At 42.8% G+C, this 22,549-nt stretch overlaps 1 protein-coding gene across 3 annotated transcripts in view; it reads left to right on the top strand.

Annotated features, from left to right (window-relative positions):
* bach2b (BTB and CNC homology 1, basic leucine zipper transcription factor 2b) overlaps nucleotides 1–22,549 on the top strand; it is a 317,454-nt gene that overhangs the window by 224,515 nt on the left and 70,390 nt on the right. For 2 of the 3 annotated variants that reach the window (XM_041187260.1, XM_041187259.1), the window contains one exon: nucleotides 18,764–19,018. In XM_041187260.1, coding sequence (XP_041043194.1) covers nucleotides 18,764–19,018 — 255 coding nt within the window. Of the gene's footprint in view, nucleotides 1–15,529; nucleotides 15,627–18,763; nucleotides 19,019–22,549 lie in introns of those variants that run through there. The other variant, XM_041187261.1, reaches the window with a different exon arrangement.

Raw genomic sequence — 22,549 nt, 5'->3', positions numbered from 1 at the left:
GCAATAAGGTTGAAGGAGTCACACGTCCATCATTACAACATGGCTTATCCTGCACCTACAGAACAAATGAAACATCCGAAGGCCAGTTGCAAAAGAAAATGGGGGAAACAAATATCGTCCATGATCAGGCTGTGTTATGCTTAAGGTGCTTTAAGTTTTCGCTTGTGGGTGCTCCGTCTAGGTGCTCCCCCCTCCCTGGCATCGAGATTGGAGACAGCCTGGTCACTCTGCAGTCCTGTTGGCTTTGATGACCTTGGCGGGCATCCTCTGGCCTGTGGAGCCTGTGCTGACCATACCTGGGAGGGAGCAGCCAGTGCCATGGCTGGCATCTCCCCAGTCGCCGCAGCCTCTTTAGATGCCACAGTCACTGGCAGTGAGGCAGAAGAGCTGCTGCCATCATCCAGAGCGCCCTGAGAGGAGCCCGCAGAGAATACAGGCAGCTTATGCGCCAACATTAGGTGGCTCTGGACCTCACTGCTCACCATTGATGGACGGACACCTAGCTGGGATACTGGGTGCCCAATCCATCTCCCACAGTGACACTGACCAGTTGAGGTCATTGCTGGTGTGAGGCCCCACAGGTCCCAGTGCATCCCCAGGAACCCTTGATTGAGCCCTGGAGGAGCCTCTCCATGACAGTCACCCCTCTCTCCATGGAGGAGGCATTGTTCTCGGCCATGAGAGTTAATGCAGTGTTTATGCTGCACATGGACTCCCCACAACGGAGACCATGGCATGCAAACCCTCATTTGTCTCTGTCAGATCCTCCTGCACACCCTGCTGGACGTCCAGCAGCTGCTTCCTCAGGTACACCTCCAGAGGCCCATCATCAGCCATCGCCTGAGCACTGTCCTGTTCCCCAGCAGTCCTCCAACTGCCGGCGCCCTGGGCATTCTCTGCCTCCGCCTGCACCTTAAGCGAGTGTGAAGTGCCCTCACCAATGTACAGTGAGATACTAGATGCCGATCTTATGAGGTGCCGGTATCTGTGCTAGTGCCTGCTTCACAGAGAGGGTGTGACGCTGGTGCGTGCTCAGCATGCTGGTCCTCAGAGGTCAGGGGTGGGCCTTCAAGCTCCTCACAACAAGGAGCTGCTGGTGAGCCTAAAAGGGAGAAGAAGTCATTAGACTGTCAGTGCGCATGCCTGGCGCCCTGATGAGATAGAGATCTGCATCATTGTGCCCTCGTCTTTCCATTATCAATGGGCATTCCAGGTTCAACACACATCAATATACAGACTATACTGCAAAGGTTGCAAGAAGCCACATTCTCACCTCAGTGCACTGCACTCTTACCTCCCTCTGGCATCCCAACCTCACCGCGGCCGCTCGACCGAGGTGCATGGTACCTCTCCAGCTCCAGGGCCCCCTGCTCATATCTACTGAGGATGAGGAGGTGTGGGGGTCCCGCTGAAGTCTGTGACCTCTCTGCATTGTTATGGGATGTTTTCTCCTGGAAGGATAGAGGAGCATTGATTAGTTCCTCCTCTACCTGCAGCGCCATTGCAGCCTGGCCAATCCCACCTGAGGAACACCTCGCAGGGCTCAGCCATTCGTGACCCTGGAGCTGCTAGGCACTCAGTTCAAGCAGCCAGGGCTCACTCCCTTGGCCAGATCCTGCCTCATTGACATTTGCCACCTCTGAGGTTCAAAGGGTGATGGGCAGCTCTTAACTGTTCTACGAAGTGACCCATGCCAACACGGTACTCACCCTTCCCGATCGCGGGAGATCGTTAAGCACTTCTGGCACGGGACCCATGTGCGCCTCACCACGTCATGGCAGCTGACCCTGGATGCCACCTCCTCCAGGAGGGCAGTGAGGCACTCATCCGAAAAATGCGGGGCCGACTGCCCCGCCGACCTGCCATCCTGCCTGCTGCATCCACCCGCTGCGACATCCATGCGCATAGCTTCTGCATCCTTCGGAGGCAGCCTTCCAAGGGCTGCTGAGGCCGCATTTGAATCGGCTACCGGATCACCATTGGACCTGGCGGACATTAAGCCTCCGCCCTCCCCTTCGCCCTCATTGAAAGGCCACGTCCCACTCTGGATGGGCCTTAATTTGCGATGCGCTGCCGATCGTGGGCGGTGGTTGGCTTCCCAATGCCCCCTGCCGAGCCTGCACGCCAAGAGTAAAATTCTGCCCATCCTGTGGAGAGAAAACTGGCAAAGGAGGTAACTGCTTCCTGCAAAGCCCTAATGTTTTGTGCCTCATTGTCATGCAAAAGGGCTTCATTTTTCCCATCAGCCCCCTAGTGTACCAAGTCAGGTGAGAGTTGAAATAGAAGGGCATAAAAAGAGATGCTTGTAGTATCGATTCTTGCCACTCAGTTCCTGGGCACTAGCGTGCTCCTTCGAGCTCCACAAAAATAAATTCAGACTTTCATTCTGCGCTTCTCTTGAGCTAGATGCACAAGAGCTACTGCACAAAGCTACATGCTCTGCCCAGCTGAGTCCTAAAATGGCAACTGGGATCTTTTGAACACGCACAGACAGCACATCATGGGAAATTGTGGGCATGCAGAACGTGATTTTCTACCACTAAAGAACTGGGCTGCAATTAGAACATAGCTCCCCATTGGAAGTGGAAGATCACAGAATCATCTTACTCTGAGCGTCGATGCAAATGATTAGCTGCTGGATTACTTCATACCATTAATGGGCAATAATTGTGAAACCATTGCAACGGGTTTCTGTAAAGCAGATAATTTGTAGCTGGCTATTGTAAAACTTTGGTGTGGCTAGTACATTTAAAGTTTCAAGTTGATAAATTGAAAAGGAGAATTAGTTCCCAGAAGGAGTCACAATAAACCATATTCATTCAACGAGAAAGGTCACTTTTCCAGGAAAGCTTGACAGGATTAGCGATACAGAAATCAGTAATATTTTCATTCTTAGCAATCATGAAGCATGTTTTTAGTTTAAAACCTGAGATACATTGTTACAGCCTTATTTCTCAAACCCAGAGGTTTGCACTACTCAACTAATTAATCAGATTAAACATAATTTTATAGCTTATAGTGGTCGAAGTTGACTCTTTGTGACAAGTTTCTGGAGAAAATCCCATACGTTGGCTCGAACATTCAGTTGCATTTTTTTGGCTGCGCAGGAGTACAGGGCTCTTTATCAGAATGGCAAAACACAAATAATTAAAATTGTTTTCAAAATCATCTTGTTGTTTTTGAAGATAGTGAACTTCTGTTTAAGACATGGATCAGTTACATCACTGCAAGCCAGGTATAGAACCCCCGTTCTGGTCAGCCTGTTTCATATCTGGCTCCTTTAGAAGTTGATGATAAGTGTATTTTGTGCAGTTGGTTATTGGTGTGAGCTATAGAGTTGGTTACTGTTGCACGAGGTTGTGACCTTGCCCTCAACCCCGACAATCCTTACATAAAGTGATTTCCTCCTTTCCAGATGTGCTGGAGGTATCGTGGTACAGTAAGTGTATGAAAAGGGAGGGAAAATAAGTTGAATCATCTTGGCACACACTTTGTGGGCCCCTGAATTAAAAAAAAATACACCTCTCATTTAGGGATAGAATGAATGTTTTGCGCACAGTACTTAAAAATAGTCTCTAACAAACCCAGTTTGAGCTAAAAATAAAACCTGTCCCCCACCCACAATAATTTCTAAAATAAACGTCATCTCCCACTCTATCTCTAAACTAAATGTCATCTCCCACAACTACCTCTAAAATAAATAAACATATTTTCCCCCTCCACACAGCTATCTAAAACCTTTCATCCACCGTTTGCTTGAAATGGATCTCTCGTCGCTCTCTTTCCAGCCAGCTAAAATAAATCGTCCAACCACAAGTAAGTTTCTTCCAGCTTCCATAGGATTAGTGTTGTACGATTTGGCTCAAAGCAAAGAAAAACTTAGAACATGGGGTCAAAAGCATACAATGCAAGGGCATAGGTTAAAACAACTATTTTGAATTAATTTGAAGTCCGCAATAAAGGAACTTGGAAGAATTTGGCTCAGTTTGAGCTTGTGTCTGTGCCTGTTGAGTCAAAGCTGACACTCTGCAGATTCTTCCAGGCATCTTTGTCCTAAAAGGAACTGCATCAACATCTTCAGGATTATGGTCAACTGTTAGCTGAAGATTTACTAGTAAAATTTAATGGTAAAATGAAGTTGACTATGTGCAAGCAAGAAGATGGCTGTGTTGGTCGTAATCTTTGTGTTGGTGCACATGCTTTTGCTACAGAAATGGGACTTGAATTTTAGCGCCTTCCAGGGGTGGGAAAGTGGAAGTGGGCAGGTGCAGAATTTAATGTCGCTAGCCTGCATGCCACTTACATCGTCTTCACCCCCAATTCATTTTCCCAAAGGTGGGATGGTGTTCGGCAGGGCTACCAGCCCACATGCAGTGGGTAGCCTATTACATCACTTAAAGGCCAATTAAGACTTGTTTACAGAGTATAACTGGGATTTTCCAGTTGGCCTCCAGCACCCTGCAGGTGGCAAAGGATGGTTTAGCTGTCTAGAGGTGGCCTCAGGGCAGGAGACCAAGGGGCCAGGACTCCAGACAGGCCCAGAGGTCTTCCCTGCCTGCCTGGATGCAGCAGAAACAGTTGGCCATCCTATGACTAGATCCCTTGCACACAGTGGTGGACTGGCTGCAAAGGCCATTTTTTATTTTAAATTTCAAACAGTTAGTTCGGGGCAGGGGGGGCATCTCCGTTTTTGGGATAACTTCTCTCTCACGAACCTGCCGTGACATTCTGCTGCTGCTTTTAAGCAAGAAAGACTCCTACTGGTTCTCCAGTTTTGACAGCTTGCCTGTCATCCTTAATTGGATAGCAAGCCCATCATTGACCACTAATTTAATAAATCAGGGAAAATCACAAAGAGTAACTGATTCCTACACAGTGCGGACTTTTGACCCCCATTTGAGTCTGACAACAGGGTTCAGAAGCCCATGACCAAAATCTTGCACTTGGGGTCTGAAAGCTACAGCATGTGGGCACCTTGAGACCTGAATACAAATTGGTCTAGGTCAACATTTATTTTTATTGTGGACTGGAAATTCACTCAAATCAAGAATTCTATAGTCTAGTTTTGCTCTCTACTCCCTATTCTAAACCTGTTTCTACATGAAAGTAGAAAAGAAACCAGAAGTGCTGGAATAACTGAGGGTTGATTAGTGTCTGCAAAAGAAAGACAAGTTTTCAAATATCACTACCAAAATTGATTCTGATAAAGGGTCACACCTGAAATGTTAACCTATCCTTCAGACTTTGACAGACTAATTTCCAGCATTTTCTGGTTTCATTATCAGGTTTCACAATTTTTCCTTTACCTCAGCATACAGAGGCATGGGTTGCTTTTGAGTCACTCTTGAGTAATGGATTAGGCTTTTCCCCAAAAGGTGTCACGTTGCACTTACCTAGGGAATTGGGAGGCTTGGAAAACTGTAACTGTTGATATTTCTTAAGTATTTTAGTGAGTTGTTTAATTAATGGGCAAGATTCGAAATCTACTCATAATAAAATGTACTTCTTTCCCACCATCACAGTAAATATTTAGTTTTCAACAATGTTTTAAATAGTCTCTAACACTACTGACTCACTACTCGGTTTGTTTCTCTATTATTCATGGTGTACCCAAGTTCACATCTGAGCATTTCATAACTGTTTGTGAGTATTAGAAATTGGTCAATTTAAAATGGATGATTCAATTGGTTGGGCAGTGGACACTAATTCCTATTATATATAGGTGATACTCAAACTTCATTTTAACCGTGCATGTTCTTAAACTTACTGCCTGGTGTGGAAGCCTGTCTCCTTCTCGTATGCTGTAGAGGCATACAGACTCTATGTGGAAATATGGCAGCCTTAAGGTCAGCAAAGTAGTCCTAGTGCTTTGCTGTTTAATCTTCTCCTGTTTCCTTTTGTTCCACCTCAAAAGCTGCATGTTCCCACATCCTTCAACTATGTGAAAGGTTGAGAATGAATTAATTTCTGATCGTCTAAATCTGAACCGTGTGCACAAGCTGCCTTCCAAAATTGTAAACCTTGATTGACAGATGCGACCTTACAAATCTTGGAGAAAGGAAGAATTATGGTGTGATGAAACATTATAGCAAATCAGTTGAGATAGAAGAAATCACAATTAGTTCAAAAGACAAGAATGCATTTTCTATACAGAATTACTAAGAAATGCTTGTATACAAAAATGTGAGAGTTTCACAGCATAGTTATCTGGTGTAGACAAGAGTATGCATAGAATTGATGGGAGGATCCTATATTATATGTTGATTATGATAAATACAGACTTTCTTTTTATCTATGCAGCATGTAGAAATAGATGGCTGTCAGTGAACAGCGTGGCAGTAATTCAACGAGGCTTTTCATTTGGCATCTTAACCCAAGTGGGAGAATCTTGAACTACAGTGCATATATTCTCCATTCTTTATCTAAATGAAATACAAAGCCCTAATTTACATTAAGGCTTCAGATGGCATTGTGAACTATCCAAGCTTCATTACCCTGTACTGACCTTGAGATTAGATCGTTGTCTTAAATTCAGTCAGTGGTTATTGGTTGTACTGGAAATAGCATATGGTGTATTTTGTTTAGGTGACTTACATAATTTTGTGGTGCAATGTGCAGATCAGTTTAAGATGTTGATATCTGATTCATGACGGCATCTTACATGATGGGACCATCAGCATTTCAAGGCTGATTTTGAATAGTCAAGCGGAAGAATTATGCTGTCAGTGTCCAGTAATACAGTAAAATTATATGTATTTTCTGCCTTGTTTTAGGGAATGGCCCATCATATTTCAAAAGACTCATTGTAACAACAATAATACAAAAAAATGGCCTGAAAGAGGAAATTTCCAGGGGTTGCCTTTCCAGCTTTGTTGATCCTTATGGGCATCACATGGAGGGAAAGGAAAAATGAATCTGAAGAAGAACGAGCCAGGGTAGTTGATAATCACAGATGTTGTGTGGAACTTAATACCTCCCAGCCAAGCTGGCAGTGAGTTTGGGGTGGGGGGCATTTAATTAGGCGAGAGGGTGCGGGTTGGGGATCCCACTACCTTTGCACCTCCACCTGATTAAGTCTGGGATGAGAAGGCTTGTGGACTCATTGAGACCCTTAAGTGGGCAATTAATGCCCACTTAAGGGTCTCACCCACTGCCATTGGGATTCAACCAGCAGCGGACAGGGGAAGTCACCAAGCAGGGAACTTAAAAAGCAGAACGCTTCTGAGAAGGGGTCCCTCATTGTCAGACACTCAGTGCCTGATCGAGGGACCTGGCATCAGGTAGGGGTGTCCTGCTGAGAGCACCTCCCTGCCCTTTCTGCTGACCCCTCTCACCCCTTCTACCGTGACCCCCATCCCACCCTCACACACCTTCAGCCTGGGATTCATCGTTGAATCTGGGATGCTGGTGGGTGCATTGCCAGCAGTTGCCACTGCTCCCAGTGGCACTGACAGCAACGGAGAATTATTGACCTCTGATTGGCAACTCTCAAAGGGTGTGAATTCTGCCCCAGGGACCCTTAACCTGAGGAAGACCCACAATGGCCACTTAATTGCCTGATGGGCATATAATTCCGGCAGGCCTTTCCCATTGGAGGCGATATGCCACTCCCACCAGTTCTCCAGCTGGCAGGTGAGACCCCTATCACAAATTCCGTCAATAATGTCCATAAGCCTACCAAACTGTAGAAGATATTTGAAGACTTCCCTATGATAATGTTTCTTCAGAAATAATGAGCGCAGTAAATATTCAAGTAACCATAAATGATGAGCATTGCATCTTTGATAAATTATTCACAAAGGATTCACTTTATGAATCAGACAAGTTATTCTTTTTTACTCTTAATGCTCATATTCATTAGTAACTTAAGATTACAATCAAATTTTGAAGTAATGGGTGCCACAGTGACCTTCCCTCCATCATAAGGTCAGAAGTGGGGATGTTCGCTGATGATTGCACAATGTTCAGCACCATTTGTAACTTCTGAGATACTGAAGCAGTCCATATCCAAATGCAGCAAGATCTGGACAATATCCAGACTTTGGCTGACAAGTGGCAAGTCACATTTGTGCCACACAAGTGTCAGGCAATGCCCATCCCCTTCAAGAGAAAACATAACCATCGCCCCTTGACATTCAATGGCATTACCATCACTGAATCCCCTACTATCAACATCCACTATCAACATTGACCAGAAACTGAACTGGACTAGCCAGATAAATACTGTGGCTACAAAAGCAGGTCAGAGGCTGGGAATCCTGCACAAGTAACTCACCTCCTGACTCCCCAAATCCTGTCCACCATCTACAAGGCGCAAGTCAGAAGTGTGACGGAATACTCTCCGCTTGCCTGGATGAGTGCAGCTCCAACAACACTCAAGCTTGACACCATCCAGGACAAAGCAGCCTGCTTGATTGGCACCCAATCCACAAACATTCAGTCCCTCCACCACTGACGAACAGTGGCAGCAGTGTGTACCATCTACAAGATGCACTGCAGAAACTCACCAAGGGTCTTTCAACAGTACCTTCCAAACCCATGACCACTACCATCTAGGAGGAAGGGCAGCAGATCAATGGGAACACCACCACCTGGAAGTTCCCCTCCAAGCCACTCATCATCCTGACTTGGAAATATATCACTGTTCCTTCACTGTTGCTGGGTCAAAATCCTGGAACTCCGCACCTAAGAGCACTGTGGGTGTACCTACACAACATGGATTGCAGCAGTTCAAGAAGGCAGCTCACCAGTACCTTCTCAAGGGCAATTAGGAATGGGCAATAAGTGCTAGCCTGGCCATTGACGCTGGCATCCCATAAAATGAATTTAAAAAAACAATTGTCTTGGTCTTTCATATTCCTTTTATTAATGTCAATAACAATATCAAGTGATCATACAAATTAAGATAAAAGGTATTGATGTGTGTATCTAGGAAAAAACAGCAAGCAATGGAATAAAAAGAAATGTGTCCACAAAGTCATGATGGTAATACTATTCATTCATGGAATTTGCCAACATTTATTGCCCATCCTAATTGCCCTTTGTTCTTGTGAGCATCACTGACATTCAGGTGACTGGAAGACTGTGTGTCTTAGAGTGGAACTGCGGGTGGTGGTATTCCAGTGGGATTCTGCAGGACTCAACGATAGTGAAAGAACAGCGATATATTTTTGGTGAACCGCCTTCTTGAATAATACTAAGTGGCTTGCTAGATTATGTCAGGAGGCATTTAAGGTGCAACTGTGCTGTGGATCTGATATCACCACATACAAGCCAGATCCAGTAAGGATGGCAGATTTCCTTCCCTAAAAGATATCAGTGGACCAATATGAACTGTCATTCTTCTTCCCCCAATTTCCCCAGTTCTCAGATATGAGACAGCTAGTGCCCATTGCCATCATATTTTCTCAGGTTTTCCAAGTCCCAGAGATCTTCAAAAGCTCCAATTGCTTTGTCTAATGAGAACCGTTCACTAACTAGTGTTCGTTTTTTCTTCATGATCAGTGTTGCAATATGCAGTTTGATCAGAGTTGCCATTGATAGGACCAGCTGATATGTTCGTTCAGATATCATTTCATCGCTGTCACTGGGTCAAAATCCCAGAATTCCCTCCTAGCATCATTGAGGCACAGTGCTTAAAAATATATTGCTGCTCCTTCACTGTAGCTGAGTCCTGCGGAACCCCACTGGAACACCACCACCTGCTAGTTCCCCTCCAAGCTACACAGACTTCCAGTCACCTGAATGCCAATGATGCTTACATGCACAAATAAAAAATTAAGAAGCATGGTTCCATTTGGCAGATTGGTCAGAAAAGTAATGGTCCATGAGATCCAAGGGTGAGCTGAAAAGAAAGTTATCTTAGTGGCTAGAAGCAAAGGGTAATGCTACAGATTTGGAAGGTGCTGTCACAGGAGCCCTAGTGTGATGCCACAGTATTTCTTATAGATTGCACACAATGCTGCCATTCTTCATCAGTGGCTGGAGGAGTGAATATTTAAGGTGATGGATACAGTGCCAGTTAAGCAGGCTGCTTTGTCCTGAATGATGTGGATCTTCTTGAGTGTTGTTGGAGCTGCATTCCAGGCAAGTGGAATGAATTCCATCACATTCTTGACTTGTACCTTGTACATGGCGGACAGGCGTTTGGGAATCAAGAGGTGAATTACTCACCACAGAGTTCCCAGCCTCTGATCTGCTCTTGTAGCCATGGTATTTATATGGCTGGTCCAATTAAGGTTTTGGTCAATGGTAACCCCCAGAATCTTGTCTGGAGTCACATATAGGCCAAACTGGGCAGGGTGGCGAGTTCGTTTCCCTAAAAAAAAAACAGATGTTTCTACAACATTCCAGCAGTTTCCTGGTCACCATTATTGATATTTACTTCTTTTTATTCTAGATTTATTTAATTAATTGAATTCAATTCACAAGTTGCCATGGTGGATGTGATCTTGGTGTTTCTAGATCATTGGTCCAGACTAGTCCAGTAACATAGTCACGATGCTACCATATCTATCACAATACTGGAATTCTGGTGCATGCCTAGCGTCTTATCTGTCATCTTAATAAATAAGAAATAAGCTGGGATTGCATAATGCTTATCGTATCCTTGGGATATCCCACAGCATTCACAGCCCAAGTAATTGTTTTTGCAATTTCAGCCAATTTTCACATTGCGAAGTGATCCATGACCAGATAATCTAATTTAGTGCTATTGCTTAAGGGATAAGGGTTGGCAAGGACACCAGGTGAAACTCTATGATCATCTTCAAATTGTGCCGAGGGATCTTTTATGCCTACCCAAGCAGGCAGACAGCACCTCATCTGATAGACTGAACTTTCAACAACGCAATATTCCCACAGCACTGTCCTGATTATTTACTTAAATCTCTGGAGTGGAGATTGAATCTACACCCTTCTTATTCAGTGGTGATTGTGCTACCACAGAGCTAAGGCTGACTTATGGAAGAGATGAATGACATTAGTAGTTAAGTGTTTATCATTGGAAGCAAGCAGTGATTCATGGATAGGTGGGCACACTTGTTTAATTTAGGGAGCATGATTGTTCCTAGGCATTTTCTCCAGAGCTTTAATTTTAGAGCATAAAGAGCATACATAGAGCACCAGAAGGACTGTGTGGAGGAGGTTCCCCTCTATCTTCTCGGTCAGCTAAGGATGAACGTTAGATACAGCCTTGCCAAAGTCTCCCTCATCCAGGGAACACATTTTCAAACTCGTGCTTTTTAAGGGGTTCTATGTACTCTTTAAATCTTTTACATCAGGTTATTTTTGATTTCAATCTCTCAATTTCAATGTTGTAAAGTTTTCAAGACCTTCATATTTACAGTAATAATTCTAGCTAAATACAGTGTAAATTTCACGGCATTTTCCTTGTGGTTTTTCTCAACTGACTGTAATTTGAGGTTTCTGTTTTCTTTTTGAAGAAGGAAACAAAAGTGCCTTTTGAATGAATTCATTGCCCAACCTGGATTTGTGGTGAAAAACAGTACCTCTATGGATTGTAATTGGCATTTCAACCAAAGCCCAATAATACTGTAATAATGAAAACAGTGCTCTGAGGAAATAACCTTCACACCATTGCAGCACCAGAGGCAAATAACGATTATAAATAGTACGAACGTGAGTTTGGAAACATCCCTTCTGGTCTAGCAGGCAGTTGCCCTTGCAACTTAATAAATTTATGACCTGTGATTTTATGGGTCTCTTAACTCAGACTGACATAATTGGAACTTCTAATTTTTTTTTTTAGGTTGTTTCCCATTAGCCAGCTTGTAACTTTTTTTTGAGAGAGATCATTGTTACAAACTGCAATGATTAGAAAACAAAGCTGTCATGAAACATATTACCTTCATTACATGCACAATGGGATACACTGAAGAATTACTTATTCAAGAATCATTTTATATCTATAATTAATACAAAACATTTAAAAAAAGCATTACTATCTGGAGTGGCGATACAGAATTCTTTTTGTATGTAAATTGAAAATAATTTAGAATTCTTTAGGTTATTTTTACAATTTTACAATTGAAATTGTAATTGTGAATTTTTTTTATTATTAAAATTACAGTTTTAAACCAGAAAACTGGTTTCATTGAGCACCTCGAATTCAGGGACGAAGTGAACATCAGTACAGGTAGTTAGATGTGTTCAAATTGTGCATGTTAATTCAGCTAGCTGGTGCTGACTTAATCACACTACACTGAAGGAAGCATGTAGAACAAGTCTAACATACATCTGATAAATATGATTATGTTATTGCGTATTATTCATTAAATAATTTTGCAACTATAACTGCATTTTATATATCAATCCAGAGATCTCCCTGTGTAATTATTGCACACAAGATGAATCTCTCGTAGCAGAGAAATGTGGAATATGTTCCCTGGAAATTCACATGATAGGATTAGAATTGCAGGTTTTATCAGGTGAATAAGATTCCAATAAGTATTTCTAAACTTGCTGCAAGGTTTAGCATAATAGGAGTTTTTGAGTAAAGTACTCCTGTTTCAAGATTATGAAAGGAATTGTCTCAAGTTGAACCCAGCAAGTTGTTCATTATAGTGAAGAGTTCAAATTTCAAAACCAGAAGTTTAAAATTTAAGGTGGGAGTAAGGAGGAAAGGCAGGCAGAAATATTTCACCCAAATGGTATTAGAATTGTGACATAAATTACCTTGATACTCCATTCAAGTGGACAGTACAGTGGGTTATTTTAACAATTGGGTGCTTCTTTGGAGAAAAGGGACTGGAAGGAAGAATTGATCTGGTCATCTTGCCTAGTGGTGCAGTAAGTATCTTTGTGAAAGTTTTCTTTGGGTGGTATTTCTAGTGAATAAATATGTTCCAAAAGAACAAATGGCTGAAATTCTACAGGTTAGGATGGTCACAGGTTGGTTACACCGTGATTGTACTGTAAGGTGCACTCCAGCACTGACCCTGTCAGAACACTGAGCTCAGTAGGTCAGGTGGGGACAGATGCCACCTCAGGCACATTTCCAAAGCCTGCCTGGCCATGGAGATTATTTCCAAGGACTTCCCTCTGATCCTGGCCATACTCCCCTTCTGCCTTTCAGTTAGGGACACAATCTGTCAAAAGGAACCCCACTTATGTCACTGCTCTTTTTAATGTATGTTAATGACCTGTGCTTGGGTTTGCAGGGTATACGTTTGCAGATGACACGAAACTCAGACAAATTGCAAACAGTGAGGAGGATAGTAACAGATTTCAGAAGTACCTACAGACTGGTGAAATAGCAGACTGATGCCAGATGGAATTTAATGCAGAGAAGTGTAAAATGATGGTTTAGGTAGAAAGCATGAGGCGAGGCAATATTAAATGGCACAGTTTTAAAGGGGTGCAGGAACAGAGACCTGGGGTCGTAAGTACTGAAATCTTTGAAGGTGGCCGAACAAGTTGAAACATCTGTTAATAAAACATTTGGGATCCTTAGCTTTTTAAGTAGTGGCAGAGAGTACAAAAGCAAAGAAGTTATGCTAAATCTATATAAATCACTGGTTAGGGGCCAGCTGGAGTATTGTGTCCAATTTTGTGCCCCACACTTCGGGAAGGATGTCAGAGTCTATGGTGCAAAGCAGATTTATTTGAATGGTACTAGGAATGAAAAACTTTAATTACCTGGAGATGAAAGAAACTTGTGGTGTTCCCATTAGAGTCAAAAACGTTATGGTGAGATTTATTAGATCAACATCATGAAGAATTTTGATAACAGAAATAAGGGGAAACAGTTTCCAGTGACAGATGGGTTGATGATCAGAGGACACACTTAAAGTAATTGGTGAAAGAACTGGAGGCAACACAAAGATAATTTTTATTTTACAGAGTGAGTAATGATAAAGGTGGAGTAATAAAAATACAAGAAATAGATGTATATATTTTATGAGACTTCTGCTTTTGAAATGTGGAAAATGTTTTTTTCTGTCTATGAAATCAAAATAACATGCATTTAATTTAACAGTTAATTTAAGCTTCCCCGGTGACTTGGCATGTATATGCTCTGCTTAATGTGGTACCGAACTGTTCAGAACATCACAGATTTGTTCTTTGTCTGTGCTGATTAACCAAGGTGTGCTTTGAATCGGGAGGAAAGTTCAGAGAGGGTCCCTGCTTCTGGCCATGGCCAGTGACTTACTCTAGGAGGCACACGTGCATTTACATTTGGAGAGGACAGGTTTTGCTTCCCCCGTGATTCCTTCCATAGTCAAATAATCTTATTTATAAATTGTCAAGGCTGGTGCAAGAAGGCCAACACTTTGGGTGAGGTGACTGGCATTCATGGAAGTTGGGAAGAGTTTCGAAAAAGAAAAAAACATTTTAAAGAGTACAGGTAATATGTAAGGGTTAGATCACTTTGCATTCTGACAGGCATCATTTGAATCAGACATAATCAGTTCTGTAGATAAGGGAAGGTAACTCAACATGTCTAGACCAGGCAGGAAAGGAAATTTATATTTGAGACTTGGAATTTCTCAAAGACTGTAATTCTCTGTGTTTTGCTCTTGTCATGCGAGATGCATGCATAGCTGTTTTACAGAGGATCATTTTTCAAATGGTTATCATCTACTTCATGCTGGTGCTCCCAGCAAGTTGGTAACCATACCTTGACAGGAGGCAATGTGAAGCCTGGCTGTTTACCTTTGTTTGGATTATTTAAGAATTTCTTGACAAGTTATGAATAAAGGAAGGGAAGAGAGAGGACTTGTATTTATATAGTGTTTTTCAAGACATTGGAGCATTCTACAGTGCTTTACAGCCATTGAAGTATTTTTTATGTGTAGTTACTACTGTAATGAAGAAATGAGGCAGCTGAACAATGTTGGTGAGGGATGAATATTGGCCAGGACACCAGGGAGAACTCTCTGATTTTCCATGAATAGAAGCATTGAGTCCTTTACATCCACCCAAGAGGGCAGAAGGGACCTCACTTTAACACCTCATCTGAAAGACAATCACCTCTGTTAGTGCAGCGCTCCCTTAATAACTGCACTGGAATGTTGTCCTGGATTGTGTGCCCAAGTCCCCATGAACTTCTGATTTAGAAAAGAGGGTGCTACCACTGAGCTGCAACTGACACCTAAAGAGAAAGGATGTCTGAATGATGTTTCACAGACAATATTCAGCTACTGCATTTCTTAATTAGCATTAAAAACGTAAAAAGGTTACAGTCTTAACGTTGATGTATAATTAACCTTTTTGTGCAGTTTTGTTGATATTGCTTCCCTACACTTAGCTTAATTATGATGTGCAAGTTCATGCTGCTTACATAACTGTCAGAATCTGCTAGCTGTATAGTGACTGCACTGCTGCATACCTTTGCTTAATTCATTAATGTAAGTTAGGAACTTAGTTGACTTTCTGGTTGTGGTGATTTGTAATAAAAATTGGCTGTAGATTTTCTCAAGCAGTCAACTCTTAAGTTATTCCTTAACAAAACTACATGAAAGATATTTAATTTTTTTGTATCTTTTTCTTACATGGAGTATATCAACATTTTCAACTGGCTGAGAAGACCCCAATAACTGCATGCATAATCCTCATACATATGCAAACGTGCTTATATGATGGAAATGTTTCACGGGTCTTTTGTGAGTGATAAATGAATAGTATTTCAGTACTTAGCCATGAATTGGAGAGTTGTTTGCATGCTTTTTTTCTTCCACAAATATCGTAGTTATTTTCACATTATAGTAAAGATGTGATTGCACTGGAGGGGGTGCAGAGGAGATTCACCAGGATGTTGCTTGGGATGAAACATTTAAGTTATGAAGAGAGGTTGGATAGACTTGGGTTGTTTTCATTGGAGCAGAGAAGACTGAGGGATGACTTGATCGAGGTGTACAAGATTATGAGGGGCATGGATAGGGTGGATAGGGAGCAGCTGTTCCCCTTAGTTGAAGGGTCAGTCACGAGGGCACATAAATTCAAGGTGAGGGGCAGGAGGTTTATGGGGGATGTGAGGAAAAACTTTTTTACCCAGAGGATGGTGACGGTCTGGAATGCGCTGCCTGGGAGGGTAGTGGAGGCGGGTTGCCTCACATCCTTTAAAAAGTACTTGGATGAGCACTTGGCACGTCATAACATTCAAGGCTATGGGTCAAGTGCTGGTAAATTGGATTAGGTAGTTCAAGTGTTTCTCACGTGTCAGTGCAGACTCGATGGGCCGAAGGGCTTCTTCTGCACTGTGTGACTCTGTAAGCAAATGAAGATTTTTGATGTTATTTGATGGCTGACTATAATAGCAAATTAGTATAAAGCCTCGGACAGGACTCGCATGTTTTTGTCATTAGAGCTCACATTTGATAGCAATTGCCACATATTTTGCAATAACAAGTGATTATAATTAAGATGTTTCACCATTAGTTTTTTTTTCTAATATTGGACTGTAAACTATATTCTTTTGTATTTTCCATTGTGCTTTGAACATTTTTGCACCATTTACAGTAAATTACTAACAATTATAAATGACTCTGTAATAGAGAGAGATGCCTACAGTCCTTTGTGGACTATGGCTAGTTACTTACTTACTCAGAGCAATGTCAAGGCACATAAGTACTGAAACATCAATGTGCTTCACTGTTTGAAGATTAGTTTCTGCCTGCAGCTTCACCCCAAATCTCCAGTAACAAACCATCATAAATCCTGGTGCCCGCTGCACCTTCATTTCCCTCCATTATTTTCAGTGGCAGAAAGATTGTGCAGACTGTACCAGAATTTCAGATGTGAACCCTTCCCTGGCAGGGTTTCTTCCAGGAGGTACAAAGTCTGAATGCTACCCATCATATCCCAGCTTCATTTGATACAGGTGTTATAGATTTACCTTCAATTGTGCCAAATGTTTGAGAGACCAAGGGTGGAATTTTCCATGCCCGCTGGTGTTGATGTGTTCAGTGGCGTGAGCGAACAATACAGCAAGAAGGCCAAAAATCAGTTTCACGACGTTGTGTAACCAGTTTGCGATTGTCCGCTTAGCCCATCGATAGCAGGCCGCGTTTTCCACCATCGGGAACCTCATTGTAAGATATCTGCACATCATTTTAAGGCTAGCCCACCGGAATCAGCACCACCCCACCACCCACCCACCACCACCACCTCCCCCCCCCCACCGCTGTATCATCTGAGCACGCAGACCTGTTTCACAACGTACATAAGCGATGTGCAATTGATGAGCTGCAATTCACTTGGAATTTTGAGGTTTGTTTGACTACCTTTCCTCGGGCAGCACTCGCAGTCATCAACACCAAGCTTCACAGGCAACACCACACCACTTTTAGGAGGGCTCACGGGCTTCCTACCAGACCAGCCGTAAGGCGGGGTGGATTATCGACAGCTGCAGAGCTAGGACTTGCTTGGGAAAAGGGGAGAAGTGGCTTCGAGCAAGAGGCTGCAGGGCTAGGGCATTAATTGGGAAGGGGGGTATCCCAGGGTGTGAGTGGGGACACATGTTGATCTGTACAAGTGGCCTCAAGAGGATGAGGGCTGAGGAGGCAGTCTCCAGAGGAGATGAGGCCAAAAGGAGATGTGAGAGGGAGTGAGTGGTGACGCCCCTTGAGCTGGCAGTGAGTGAGATGCCAGTGAATATATGATGGCCTTGTGAATCTGAGAGTTAGAGTGATGAGATGGTTGCCTTACACTGGATGAGATCATTCATCCTCTTTCTGCACTGGATGACGAAACTTTTGTGTGCAGCATCGGTACTGATCATCTCTACCATCGCCTCCCAAACCAGAGTGGTGAAACTAATGGGCCTCCTGCGGCCAGAGCAGAGGTAGAGGACATTGCGACGGGCTCCAGTGGCGTCCCAGGGATGCGCAACTGAATCGGGGGGGCTGCAGTCTTTTTGGGTTTTGGGGCCTTGTCTTCACTGGTGCCCTCCTGGACTGGAAGCACTGAGAGCTGCGTGCATGGCTGCGCTTTAAATATGGCACCCGGCATGAGGAAGTGGCGAGATGATAGTGTGGCTGGCGAATGAGAGCCTGTCCACCATCGAAACGGCGTGTTTCCCAGGAATGCATAATTAATGCGGCAGGGTTGGGACGATATGGCGTGAAAAGCCGCCATTGCAGCCAGCAGACAAAAAAAATTTCACTTAGTGCAGAATAGGACAATTCTGCCCAATTATTCAATTTAAATACAAACATCCATGGGATTTGTTCAAATACTTGTTTGGTTGACAGCTTTTTTAAAAAGTATACAATGGTCAGTATTTAGTCTGTTTGGTCCTGTCAATTTTTTGACAATATTGATCAATTGAGAGTTGGTCAGACCAGGTACATTCTGCAGGTGGCAAGAAAATGATATAAAAAGTATCATGATTAAAGAATATTACTTCCAACAAGGTTTAGCACAGCAGCTGGGAACTTTGTTTGTACTGCATGAGGTGTTAGTTCAGGGGCTAGTAGAGCGTACTTTTTTTCTGCTGCCATAGAAGGACAAGTAGGATCTCCTGAAAATATGGGCATATAGGTTGAAGAGCCACTCTGCCTGCCTGTTCCCAGGAAAGCAATAAATTTACCCAAACATCTGGGCACGTCAAAACACTGTGTGGGACAAAGGGCTTGCCTTCAGACGTAGATTGAAACAAGGAAGCCAAAAACATCCAGCATAGAGTGAAGAAACTCCAAATAATCACTGCTAACGCATACTTTGTTAAAAAAAAATTGCATGCTTTTAACCATGTTAGTGCCGTCTAATACTAATCCAGCGTCTTCCTCATTTCTTTTAGGGTCTGAACGGAATGTCTGTGGATGAGAAGCCTGAATCACCCATGTATGTGTATGAGTCAACTGTGCATTGTACAAATATCCTCCTGTGCCTCAACGACCAGCGTAAGCAGGATATCCTCTGCGATGTGACTGTTCTGGTGGAGAGGAAGGAATTCCGTGCCCACCGGGCTGTCCTGGCAGCGTGCAGCGAGTACTTCTTACAGACTTTGATCGGACAAACAGAACATGAACTGGTTATCACCCTGCCTGAGGAGGTATGGCACAGTAACTCACTTTAAACATAGGACATTGTTTAATCAGATCCTAGTTTTTGCAGGAAGTGTGGCATCAGAATAGTCCATACAATATTATGTTATTCTTCCCTTGACGCCTAAAATAGCAAAAGCCTAGTTTATGTTAACAAGTTATTTTTGTTCTCTTGACTTTATCATCGCAACTGGAGTTAAAATAATACAATAGTGTAGATTCATATTATGGCACATGGGAGCATCAATGTTTGCCACTACTGATGGATGAGATATCGGTTTTTAACTACAATCCCTGACATCTTATGAAGTTCTAAGTCTCCACTAAATCATTGCGTAATGCAGGAAAGGACAGCTCACATGAGAATTCTCCCCTGTACTACACTCATCTTCAGAGTAGGGACTTGGGAACAGATCTGCTCCTTATTCCCCTGCCCCAAACTGCAGAAAATTAGGGAAGTCGTCCCTTTGTAGAAGACCATATAAATTTGTAGCATTGGAGACCATGCAGCACATCATGTTTGTGCCAGCACTTTACAGGGAAAAGTAAGCACACACACAATATTTTAAAAAATAGCAATTATGGCTTTTTCATAATCTGTTGATAAATTTTGCTGCAGGCCAATCTTAAATTCAAGATCTTAAGTGCGCATTTTAAGGATCCCTTTGAGTAAAACATAAATGGAGTTGAAGGTTAGCTTCAACTATAATTACTGGTGACAAAAAAGGATGATTCAGGTTTTTAGTATTGGAGAATCTAAACAATTGAGGAAACTCAACTTCAGATTGTAATTCCCCTTTATAAGTGAACATAGGAACACAAGTAGGCCATTTAGCCCTTCAAACCTCTTCCACCATTCAGTGAGATCTGGGCTGATCTGCAATCTAAGTGCACATACCCACCTACGCCCCATATCCCTTAGTACCTTTGGTTAGCAAAAATCTATTAAGCTCAGATTTAAAATTGACAATCACTCCAGCATTAATGGGTGGAAGTAGTTTCTATCTACTCCATTTCCCTTAATATCTTGAAAATCTCAATCATATCACCCCTTAACCTTCTACATTCTAGAAAAAAGAACTTTAGTTTGTCTAATATTTCCTCATAATTTAACCCTTGGAGTCCAGGTATCATTCTGGTAAGTCCCCCTCCAAGGTTGTTATAGCCTTCTTAAGGTCTTATGCCCAGAACTGCTCACAGTACTTCAATCAGGTGTGGTCTAACCAGGGCTTATATAGCATAACTGCTAGCCCTTGTGTTATAGTCCTTATACAGTGACAGGAGTGTGCACCATCTACAAGATGCACTGCAGTCACTTGCCAAGGCTCCGCAACCACCTAGGAGAACAAGGGCAGCAGATGCATGGGGATACCACCACCTGCAAGTTCCCCTCCAAGCCATACATCATCCTAACTTTGAAATATACCACTGTTCTCTGTAGTAGCTGTGAATTGGTAGCATCTGTAAATGCAGATAAGATGAGCATTTAGCAAAGAGAGAATAGTTTTAATGGGGGATTTTAATTTTCATTTAAATTGGGCTAAGCAGGCTAGCTCTTGTCAGAAAGTTAGTGAATTTCTTTAATGTTCAAGGTAGTTTTCAAAAGCAATATATCCTAGAACGAACAATGAACCAACTATTTTAGATTTAGTGATGAGTAATGTGTCATATTTAGTTAACAGCCTAATAATGCATGAACGATTATTTAATTGCGATCATAATATGGTCGAGTTCAATGTCATGTTTGAAAGGGAGAAATGCAAAGCGGCTAAGATTCTATATTTAGGTAGGGCTGACCTACTGCTGTCCAACTGCTCCATTCAAACTGCTTTTGCACTCAGTGTACTTACAGCGAGGGAAACAATTAAATTGAAACAAAAAGGACTGGAAATGTTTAGCTGGTCAGAAGGCATCTGTAAAAAAAACAGATTACCATTTCAGGTTCAACCCTTCAGATTCTGATGGAGCTGCTCTGTATTATTTTATCCATTCATGGGATATTAGCGTCACTTGAAGGCCAGCATTTTATTGCCTGTCCCTAATTGCCCTTGAGAAGGTGATGGTGAAGCGCCTTCTTGAACTGCTGCAGTCCATGTGATGCAGGTATACCCACAGTGCTGTTAGGGAGGGAGCACCAGGATTCTAACCCAGTGACAGTGAAGGAATGGCAATGTAGTTCCAAGTCAGGCTGGTGTGTGGCTTGGAGGGGAACTTGCAGGTGGTGGTGTTCCAATGCACCTGCTGCCCTTGTTCTTCCGGAAGTTGCAGATTTGGAACGTACTGTAAAAGGAATCTTGGCCCGTGGTAGCATTGTTTCTTGTAGATTGTACACACTGCTGCCACTGTGCCCCTGTGATGGAGGAAGTGAATGTTTAAGGTGATCAATCAAGCAAGCTTCTTTGTTCAGGATGTTGTTGAGTTTCTTGAGTGTTATTAGAGCTGCAATCGTCCAGGCAAATGGAGAGCATTCCATCACACTCCTGACTTGTGCTTTGTGAATGATGGACAGCTTTGGGGAGTTACTTGTTGCAAAATTCCCAGCCTCTGACCTGCTCTTGTAGCCACGGTATTTATATGGTTGGTCCAACTCAGTTTTTGATCAGTGAGACCCTCAGGATGTTGATGGCGGGTGATTCAGCAATGGTAATGCCATTGAATGTCAGAGGGAGATGGTTAGATTACCTGTTGTTGGAGATGGTCATTGGAGTATGAGTTGGCATGGAGATAGCATAGGTTGACATGGGAGTATGAGGGGCCATGGGTTGTGGGTGAGAGGGCTGAGAACTAGAGGGCCTAACAGCTCCTAAAATAAGTGACATGAAGTCCAGTAGAACTGAGGTGGGCTTTCTGACTGGCATTGACTTGCACTTATGTGGCACGAATAAAATTTGCCACTTATCAGCCCAAGCCTGAATGTTGTCCAGGTCTTGTTGCCTGCAGGCACAAATTGCTTTGGTATCGAAAGAGTTGGAAATGAAACTGAACACTGCAGAATCATCAGCAAGCATCCCCACTTCTGTCCTCCTGCTGAGGATGGTTGGGCCTAGGACACTACCCTGAGAAACTCCTGCAGCGTTGTCCTGGGTCTGAGTTGATTGGCCTCCAACAACCACAGACATTGTTTTCTGTTTTTCTTTAGATTACCAGCATTTGTGAGACATTTTTCTTTTTATTTATACAACTAGATTGGATTGGGAAGTGAGCCAATTAGGGAAATTTAGGTATAGGAACAGGGGAAGGCAGGTGAATTTATTTACAGGCATTTCCTGCATAACTTCTCAATTGCAACTAATTCCAGTGGTTAGTTGATGGATGGTTTCTTTTGTTGCAGCTTTATATCTAATTTTTTATTGAGAAACCTGGGTGGTGGGCTAAGCATACAGGCTACCTTCAATTTTGGAAATGATCCTAGTTATTCCATGTTTACTGCACAAAGCCCTGCCAGTCACTAAAGTCTCTCCAGTTAAACTGTGATTAAAAACTTAATAAAAAGAGGGAGCAAGCTCAACATGGGTCTAAATAGAAATAAAGACGCTGTT

This window comes from Carcharodon carcharias, chromosome 5 (genome assembly GCF_017639515.1).
Source record: "Carcharodon carcharias isolate sCarCar2 chromosome 5, sCarCar2.pri, whole genome shotgun sequence".
Classification (NCBI taxonomy): Eukaryota; Metazoa; Chordata; class Chondrichthyes; order Lamniformes; family Lamnidae; genus Carcharodon; species Carcharodon carcharias.
Note: the sequence above shows the minus strand (reverse complement) of the source record. Positions and strands in the feature narration are given on the sequence as shown.